This window comes from Erigeron canadensis, chromosome 8, assembly GCF_010389155.1.
Source record: "Erigeron canadensis isolate Cc75 chromosome 8, C_canadensis_v1, whole genome shotgun sequence".
NCBI classification, from domain to species: domain Eukaryota; kingdom Viridiplantae; phylum Streptophyta; class Magnoliopsida; order Asterales; family Asteraceae; genus Erigeron; species Erigeron canadensis.
Window position 1 is genome coordinate 35,355,931 of NC_057768.1, and position 10,032 is coordinate 35,365,962.

A 10,032-nucleotide genomic window follows, 5' to 3' on the forward strand; every position below is an offset into this window, starting at 1 on the left:
TTGTGTAAAAATCCATAACAAACACTTAAAATTAAAAGTATACATATTTAAAAAAATACTAGGGTCAAACTATTTATTTTAATGTATTCGAACTTTTGATAAAAAAACTATATCTTATGTTAATTACAGATATAACATCCATATATTGAAAAAGTTTTTATTTATTGTATAATTAATTATAAATTCAAAATAGAGATGTGTTCTTTATAATGAAACTCTAAAAAATTTGGAACATAAAAGTATTTATTTTTAAAAATGTTTATGCTTTATGACTTCAAATAAAGTCGTCTTCTTCTTGAGTTATGAAAGTATGAAATACATTCTGATCCAGTTCGGTCTTCTGCGGTTTTTTGCTTTGCTCAAACCGTAAACGAACCAAATAATCCGGTTTTTCAAAACTTTCAACACCAAACCAGACTTTAACAACTTAATCCACCCAAATCAATCCAAGTGCCACGGTTTGGTCCGGATTAACCGGTTTGACGTTTTGATGAACACCCCTACTTACCATTGATAAAAAAAAAAAAATTTAATTAATTTAAAACTATCATATGTTTAAAGGGCAATAATGGTATTTTATATGAGAGAAAAATAGAAAATTACCTGCATATTAAATCCTCTTCCTTAAAATAAAGTCAAGACTCAAAATCAAAAGAACTTCATTCTCACTTTTTGCTTCTCCCAATCCGCGATCAGTCCCACCTTGCCAGCGTTTCAGTTACGGCACCCGATCTCCGACCACCGGAATCCTACCCAGAACTCACCACCATCATCTCCGGGGAACCCTTTATCCTTCTATCAAGACCAAGTAATCTCTCATACTTAAAGCCCTAATCTTTTTTGTTTAATTTTTATTATAAAGTTTGAATCTTTAATCTTCTTAAGCATACCGATTTTGTAATTTTCTTTGTTCTTGCTTTTTTAGGCCTTAATTTGTAATTTAATTGTTAGAAACCCCTACATATTAGTATATCTATAGATAATTTTGTGTTTGTTTATAGTTTTTGTGTTAATTTTGTAGTAAAAACAGACTGATAGAAAGAAGTGGTAGAGAAATGCTACAGAATTTACCTCACCAGATTATACAATCTCCGGCTAGACTCGGTCTGCCAAACCCGAATTCACCGTCTCTGCAAACCCCTGCCCCATCAAAGTTTTCGTCGTCACAAACCTCACAACCACAACCACCTAACCTGCATCCGAATTTATTGACCACACCGACCTCGTTAACACTATTGCCGCTACTTCCGCCACTATCTAGAGCTCAGTCTATCCTTCAAAGGATGGCGGCGCTTTCAACGAGACTATTTGAAGTCTCTCCTAATCACACTCAGTGGTTGGCTAACTTTCGTGGTTCTTTTCCTACGTTTCTCTCGACTCAAAATGTATCTTTGACGGATTCATCTCCTGCTAACGCGAAAGAGGTTTTATCACTTTTTACGACCCTTCAGGCGCAACTATTTGAAGCTGTTACTGAACTTCAAGAAATTCTTGACCTTCAAGATGCTAAGCAGAAACTTACCCGCGAGATTAGATCTAAAGATACTGCAATTCTGGTTTTTGCTAATAAACTTAAAGAAGCTGAACGGGTTCTGGATATGTTGGTTGATGACTATTCGGATTTCCGACGCTTGAAAAGATCGAAGTTCGAAGAAAGAGATGAGAGCTCGTCTACCACAACAGTTGCAACTCAGCTAAATCTGTCTGATATATTGTCGTATGCACACAGAATAAGCTACACGACGTTTGCCCCACCGGAGTTTGGTGCAGGCACAGCTCCTCTCCGAGGTGCTCTCCCGCCTGCCCCACAAGAGGAGCAAATGCGGGCTTCTCAGTTATACAGCTTTGCTGACCTTGATGTTGGATTACCGAAAGAAAACAAGGAGAAATTTACCATTGAGCCCTTGGCTGAAAATCCAACGGAGACGAATCCATTTGGTATGGCATTTAAGGATATGATTCCTCCAAACATCGTGGTACCATCAGGATGGAAGCCTGGGATGCCTGTGCCGTTTCTCGCCGATTTATCTATCCTTCCGCCTGCTGGATGGAAGCCTGGGGACCCAGTTCCTTTACCTCCGTTGGACTCTCTTCCTGGTCCGCCTAGGACTGAGGACCAACAACCTCAACCCAGTCACGTTCCTCCATTTGCAAAGGGTCCTCAACCTATACAGGTTCGCCATGTTCAACTTGATATTGATGATGACAGTAGTAGTGAATACAGCAGCGATGATACTTCTGATGACGAAGATTGATCACAAGCGATTTCTATTAAGGCTTTTGTTAGAAAAATATGTTTTATGTTTACAAGAATTGTTGCCTTTTGTAACCTGATCAACTCCTATTATGAACCAAGAATGATTATGGTGCTATCGTTCTGAAAATCTCATTTTTAATAGTACGAGTGGTTAAAATGTTAAATTATAAAACATAGATTATCAGGAAGTATGTATATGATAGTTAACTTATATAAATGAAGAAGATGTTGAGTGAAATATGCAATGTGGCATATATGTAAATAAGTAAACAAAATGAAAGATGTAGCTCTCAAATGGTTAATTTTGATTTTGAAGTTCACCATAAGAGCATTTACCTAGTTAAGAAGAACAACATACTTTGATTTCAAGTGCCAGTACACAGGATACACAAGGTAAAACTCTCTTGACCTGTTTTTGGCTTATTTTTTTTTGTCATCTAATTCTTGAGCATTCAGATGTATTAGGTTTAAATAGACACTTGATATGAGGTATGGATAAGTTATAACATAGCTTCCATTGTAGTATAAGGTTTATTAGTGCATCAAGAGTCATAATGGAAATTTGTGTAGATTGAACTAAATAGTCAGGTGTTTATGCTGGTCATGTGGTGATTTGATTCTCCAACAGTAAGATTTATAACTTAGAGAAGTGGTTGCAACATAATAGAAGTCAGGCAAACTTTTTGTTAAGTTCCAGTAATGGTGGCCATAGCAGTATTTTCAGCTCCATTGTTGCACAGACAGGGGGATGTAATTCTCTGGAACTGACCCTGAAGCATTACATTCAGGCCAGTATTCCGTTCTTGGTTCGATTGTTCGTCATTTCATCCTATATTGTTTAGGCACTTCCTTCATAGTTTTCAAGTTCCTCTAAGGCCTATAGGAGTATGTTTAGAGTAGTAATGATCACATTAGATGACTTTTGTCAAAAAATATATGGGTTGAAAATCTGATGTAAAGCTTAACACCTTACTTAGCTCTTGAAAGTTTAGGTTCATGTCAATTGTCATTATGATATGACATATGTGTTAGGCAACAATCTGATACCGCTATATGCATTTCTGGCCTCATCTTACAATTGTAAAGATCATGTGCCAATATGCATCCTACAAAGACCTTCCGATCGCCATCCTTACCATCTGGGCTCTTGGATTTGCCAATGCTCAAGCGTTGTAGACATTGATACAAAGCTGGTAATACACTGTTGGTGACTGAAATTAATGTCTGTTTTAGGGTCCTTGTTGATGGCTGATTGTTATCTGAGAATCTGAGAATTTCAGCTGTGTAAGAAGGGGCAGCCTAGATGTGTTAATGTGTCATGTGTGAAAGAGAGTTACCTGCATCAAACTCTTGTCACCAGATGTTTGACTTTTGCTGACAAACTTTAGGAAGCTGAATGGATCCTGAATATGTTTTATTCAGATTTCTGGCCATCGAAAAGACTTGAGCATAAGCTGGGTCCATTGCAGAGAGTTCATATACCTCTACAGCTGCAACTCAGCTTAATTAATCTGATACTTTATCATATATGCACTCAGAATCAGCTTCATGATCTTGGCACCATCAGAGAGTGGTGCCGGCACAGCTCTTCTTTGAGGTGTTTTGCAAACTCCTTGTACAAGAGAAGGATATGTATGCCTCTCAGTTGTACCATTTTGTTTATCTTCATTGATGTTGGGTTTTGCCTAATAAATGCCTATGTAATATCCTTTTCACTTCGACTTAGTTCATGACTCCAACTAAAAGCTATGGGCAAACTAGTTTCCCTAACATATCTAATTCATGGGAGAAAAAGGGTTTCGGGTGTAAGTCTCTGGTTGCCAGGCTGAGCTGTCGACCCCCATTACCACATCCGGTGTGTCTACAGGCTTCGTGGTCAGAGACAGATATTGGAGAAAAGTTTTGTGTTGATATCCTAAAAGAATCATGAAACACAAAGCATTTAACCCATTCTATTGTGATTGTTGAAAAACTGTCTTTTTGTTTAAAGAAAGCAAATTTACATAAAATTCTCATTTTTACTTCGATTCTTGTCACTTTTTATCGTACATATTTAAGCAAATATTATAGACACATTATAGGGTATAGACACTTACGTAGATTCGAGTTATTCTTTTTTGGTCCTTTACTAACAAAGATAAACAAGGATAAACGAACTTCTCATTGAGTGTCTCACAAACTCACTCTGTCGAACAGTTCATAAACTATTTGTCTAAGAACAAACTCTTTTATTTTCTATATGGTTTGTATTTCATATCATCTGATTATCTGAATATATGAATTTGGCATATAAATCTGAAATAGACCGACGTGAACATGAAAAGTGCAATCGGTGATCTTCTAGAAGACGAAAGAATTGAAGATTTGATGCTACAATGTGACATATGAAGCCTATATTTGGATGTATTAGGTGTATATGTCTTACCAGTAATTTAATATATATTATCCTAAAGATATTATTTAATCTCTTTTTGGTTATTTTTAAAATCCCACTTGTTGTTTTCTTTGACCTTTTTTCGTTATACGCGCATGTGCAAAACCGGTTTTTGGAACTATACGAAGTGATGAACCTGCCACTTAATAAATTTATCATAATATTGCAATCATACAATTCACATTTAAACTTATATCAAATTAAATGGTATGTAGAATTGTAGATCGCTTCCTATATGTTAGTTTGCATAATTGCTTTGTTTTATGCCAGTAATGTTAGTCGGTCTTTGATTACAAGCCCCAAAATGTTTTACCTTTTAAAAAACGATGTATCACATTCATACATATCAAAAAAAATTTAGACACAATGAGATAACTCCGCAGCTTGTAGTTGATAATTTAAACTAAAATTTCTAGTTCATTTTTAGAGCTGGAAGCATAAACTTTTATTGCATATCAGGCCTTCAAAACTGGTAGGGTAGAGAGATTTTTTTATTTTTTTTAACACGGTTAGTCGGTATTCGACATCAAGGAACACTTCACCATATAATGGTGAAACCTTGCACGTACTCTAGACTACGATATGTAGACCATAAGCCGTTATAGGTGATTCAGGGAAAAAACCCATAGACTTGTCACTCCTAAGAGTCGAATCCAAAATCTGTGGAAAAAATCAGAGATGCGTCTATCAGTTGAGCTGCTTCATTTGCAGGGTAGAGAGATATTAATGTGTAGTTAAATCAATTGATGCGGTCCATTAATCCCACATGTTATGTACTAGGTTGCACATACTACAGTACCATACATCATTTAGACTCGAATAATATTTGGGTTTTTTCTTTTTGAAATGCTATTTGGATCTCTCACGACACCACTTTTTACAATCAATGGTTGTGCCTAATCATCCCCAAATACATTTCGAGAGAAAACCTATATAATTGGGAAAACACCTCTGCTTGTACAGTTAAATAATTGGGCTCTATTCCACTTCCTGATAACCATTGAGTTAAAGCCCTGAGAAATACACGCACGGTTAAATATTTAATTAATATAGAGTATCAACAATCTTTTTTTTATCAAAATTTCTTAAGAAACATGTACTGTTAAATCTTTAAGATTTAAGTTATATACTTTTTATTTTTTAAAGTAACGAAACTTAACAATCTACGAACTTATGCAACATACATTCAATTTGTTGTTATATGATCGTGTCATATAAAAAGTGTTGCCAGTCGACATCATTAACATTAAAAAGAAGAAAGGGCATGGGGTCACTTTCCTAAACAGCAACAAAAGCTTCATGATTCATACAAAAGAACACCAGGTTGTCGAGTCATTCAGCGAATGTATCGTAGGGTTATTAGCTGGTGTCAATCTTTTTTACTATGTTTAATATCTAAATTTTTATATCTCCACTTATTGTTAATTAAGTTTATTTTAAATGGTATAATAACAACAGTATTCAGTTCTATTAAAAAATAGTACTCGGTTCTATTAAAGATAAATTATTTGAATTGTGAGAAAACTAAAATGTAAATAACCTGACTATGATTGATGGTCAACAAAAGTCTAGCACAAACCGAGTTGGTCCAGTAAAACTCTTCCTAATGAGATTGACATGAGGTTTTGTGTGTTTAGTTTAATTTTATCAATTACGATTGATATAATTTTGGGCCCTAATAATCTTGAGACATGGAAAACTTGTTTTAATTGCTTTAAGGATAGGACGTACGGCCTGGATTTGATGTGTATAGCTTTATTACAAGTTATAACAACACCATAATCTTTTTGATCTGATGACAAACTTACAAACATTACATTAAAAACAATACAATTACTTTTACGATATGAAAAGATGCCATATTAATCAACCCATATCAATTCATATGAATTAACCAAACAAGATCCTCAATTTTAAAATACAAAAATAACCCCACAACTAACTCATATGTACATAAATAACCTTCAACCAATTTCTTCTTCAAAAATAGTCCATCTTTTTCATCTAGTTGATCATTCTCTCCAAATGTGCCCGAAAAATTTCCAACATACGAGAAAACCTCACAATTCCAACAACACTACAATCCTCTTCAATCACCCAAACATAGCTCACTCGATGTGTAATTGCCTGAATCATCACGGCAACCAACGAGCTCCCAGGGTAGCAGACGATGGCCTCAGCTCTCCTTGTTATCCTAGCAGAGTAACTACTTGACCGGCTAAACCTATTATTAGCCTTCATTGTACTCGAATATGGCGACATTTCATCATCTTCAGAAGAAGATGATGATGGTGATGAAAACTCACTAGGGATTAATGGAATTCCGGATGAGTAAGCCAAAAATTCATCCAACATTCCTTTCAGATTCCTCTCTTTTAGTCTAGCTTCTACCAAGTTCATTATCTCTTCGGGCGGTCCACCACAATCAATATAGGCCATCAAATCCCCTGCAGACAACGTGGATATAGCTGCTGCAGCGGTTTCATCACAATACGCCAATGTAAATGGAGATATCTCACCAATCAACAATCCATCATCATCATCAATAACCGCCACAGAAGTTTGGTCTACAAGAGAAGTCATAATAGCTCCCAATGCACTAGAAGCAGGGGAGTCATAATTGACTGTCAAGATATCCGGGCTAATGATTCCAAGGGACTCAACTGAGAAAGCAGCTGTTGGGGAGAAAAGGGCAATTGAGCTCAACAAAAACCTGATCACATCTTCTTGTGTCACCCAACAAAATTCAATGCCACCCGAATGTGTCGTAGGTGCAAATGATGACAATTCTTGATGTAGACTACTTTGTTTTCGTCTCGAATTCATCGTGCTCCTGCTGCTGATTGGTACTACAAGATGTTGTGCTCCTTCTATAATTAAATCTATAGCTTCCACTAAACTGCAAAGTTTTAATAAAAAATAATTAAACACAATGTATAATTAACCGGGATTTACCAATTAGTGCCCGGATACATTGGTTAGTATGCAATTAATGAACTGATCAAACTTCTTGTTGTAATGATCATTAAATGTAACTTTTGATTATTTCGGGAAAATATAAGTTAATTTATTAAATCTCAAGCCGGCCAACAAATATACTCGTAATTAACAATTGACATATACCTTGTTGCGCGATCAACGTGCCTAACAGAAACAGAATCAAGCGACAACAAGACAGAAACAGGGGAATCCAGTGCTAATGAAGGAGACTTAATGTTGTTTTCTTTGGAAAGGTAGCAAATGATGTCTACCATGCAGATTTTTCCTATACATTGGCAATCATTTTTGATAAATGATTGATGGGAAACGGAAGAGTAGTTGTGGCAGCAGCTCCAAATGCTGAGGTGGGTGTCGTCAATGGACTTGAGGACGGTTAAGGCGTCGCGGACGGTGGCGGAGATAGAGAGTGATTTCAGAGGTGGTTTGCCTAGACAGAGGTCAGCTACCTCATGTGCTAACAAACGACCTGCAGCCATAACTACACAAAAATATATGATTGATTTGGAAGACTTACAAAAGTGAGAGCAGAAAGTGTATTTTTTGATATTGTGTGGGATGCATATATATATATAAGCACCGTTCTAGTTTTATATATTTACAGTATATATTATTATTAATATTAATATTGTATTATTTCTTTTAGCTAGGTACTCAATTTCTTCACGTAACTTGTTTGCAATCTCTTAGATTAGAATCTTAGCTATATGCGGGCTAAGGGGGTCATAATAACACCATAATTTCTACTTAAATACTATTTTTTTAGTATTATTTTTATATATTTATTTAGTTTTAAAGATAATTAGCACCCCAAAATGATGTAATTTATTTTGTAGTCTAGTTTTACGTTTCTTAATATTATGAAAATTATTCGGCGATTCCATAAATAAAAATCCTGACTCTGCTTCTGTCTTAAATATTAATTTCTCTCTATAAATTTTATTTTATTTAACTATTAAGTTCTACAATTTTGTGTAGTGGTAACAGTTTCTAAATATCAGTTTCTAGATATGAGCATCTTCGTATAATACATATGGGTTTAAAAAAATTTCAAAGTTAATTAAGCTGGAAATTGTAAGAGAAACACGCCTCGATCTGTTTGTACTTGTTGGACATACTTTTGAATATGTTTGATGTCTTTAGATTGGTTCCACATTACTAACTGTCCAACTGTAATAATTTTTCAATTTTATAAGATCCAGATCCATTTATGTCTAGTTTAGTAGTACGTCAATTAATACGAGTAATATAAAGAGAGATATTGAATTAAGTGTACACTTATTTATTATTTCACTACAATAAAAATGTCATTTATTCACATAAAAGGACCAAACTCGACTCGACTATTTTATAAGATTTTTTTTTAAACTAAGAATGTACTCAATTATAAAAGACAACTAGAAATTTCGGCATAACCTTTTTGTAAAATCTACATCAAGATAATAATTTTTTTTTCCAAATACATCTAACCATAATCACTACATTGCTATTACAAAATGACCCATATAAGTAAACAAAAAAACTCCTTGAATCAACAGTTGACTTAACAACATTTTTAACAAAATGACATATCATGAGCCAAGATCAAGAGGGCTACTGTGGGTTATATGCATCAATACCATTTTTCTATCATAGCTATTACTTCAATAATCTTCAAAACTTTGTTTCCACAGTCGGGAAGGGTAAACAACTAAAAGTAAGCAAAACTTAGTGAATAATCTTGCATACTGATTTGTCTCAATTTATACATGTTTCCCTCATACAAATTGGACGTTTTGTACTCGTTTTATAGCCGTTTATACTTGTTTTGTGGTGCGTTATAGTGTTTGCTAGTGGTTTCAGGGCTAGAGCAGGTACATTGCTCATAAATGGTAGAAAATAGCTCATAAATGGTCCATATGCACAAACGGGTGAGCCTTGAGGAAGAACGAAGCTGAAATACCAAAATCTGGCTGAAATACCAAAATTTGGCAGAAATCGCGGTGCGATACAGTAGAAAACTCAAATCACTTTGTTAAGTGGATTTAACGGTTGGTGGTACCACGTTTCTTTCACAAAGATAAAATTGTTATTTAAATAATCAATCAAACTAGTTAGTTCAACGAATTGTAATAGGGTTGGTGGTACCACTTGTTGCAAGGAATTGAGTTGATTAGGTGATTTATTCGATTTTACAAACGTAGTGCACTCGTTTGTGTTGTTGTCTTGTCACGATTATTATCACCAACATTAATGAATTTTGAGCTTAACCTATATACAACCTAGACTTTTTGTGTAGCGGATTCGACATAGATGGCTTTTTAATTATTGTTTACACTAAAACCATTTTCGATTAATTCATCGG

General features: G+C 34.9%; 2 protein-coding genes across 2 annotated transcripts; one reads left to right on the plus strand and one right to left on the minus strand.

Annotated features, from left to right (window-relative positions):
* The first annotated feature begins 647 nt into the window (after positions 1-647).
* Positions 648-2,384, plus strand: LOC122578385 (mediator of RNA polymerase II transcription subunit 4). The gene is made up of 2 exons (XM_043750334.1): positions 648-808; positions 1,022-2,384. Exon 2 carries the CDS (start codon positions 1,056-1,058, stop codon positions 2,253-2,255), a length of 1,200 nt encoding a protein of 399 aa, XP_043606269.1. The 5' UTR covers positions 648-808; positions 1,022-1,055; the 3' UTR covers positions 2,256-2,384.
* A 4,169-nt stretch (positions 2,385-6,553) lies between these two features.
* LOC122610710 (CBS domain-containing protein CBSX5-like) lies at positions 6,554-8,167 on the minus strand. Its single transcript, XM_043783677.1, has 2 exons — positions 7,815-8,167; positions 6,554-7,590 (listed from the first exon to the last, which is right to left on the minus strand). Exons 1-2 carry the CDS (start codon positions 8,165-8,167, stop codon positions 6,696-6,698), a joined length of 1,248 nt encoding a protein of 415 aa, XP_043639612.1. The 3' UTR covers positions 6,554-6,695.
* Between the last annotated feature and the right edge of the window lie 1,865 nt (positions 8,168-10,032).

Bases quoted from the DNA above. Each gene is read 5' to 3' on its own strand.
- LOC122578385 (XM_043750334.1), top strand. From the start codon at position 1,056: ATGCTACAGAATTTACCTCACCAGATTATACAATCTCCGGCTAGACTC.
- LOC122610710 (XM_043783677.1), bottom strand. From the start codon at position 8,167: ATGGCTGCAGGTCGTTTGTTAGCACATGAGGTAGCTGACCTCTGTCTA. The intron at 7,591-7,814 runs GTATATGTCAAT...AAAACTTTGCAG, and splicing joins CACGTTGATCGCGCAACAAG to TTTAGTGGAAGCTATAGATT.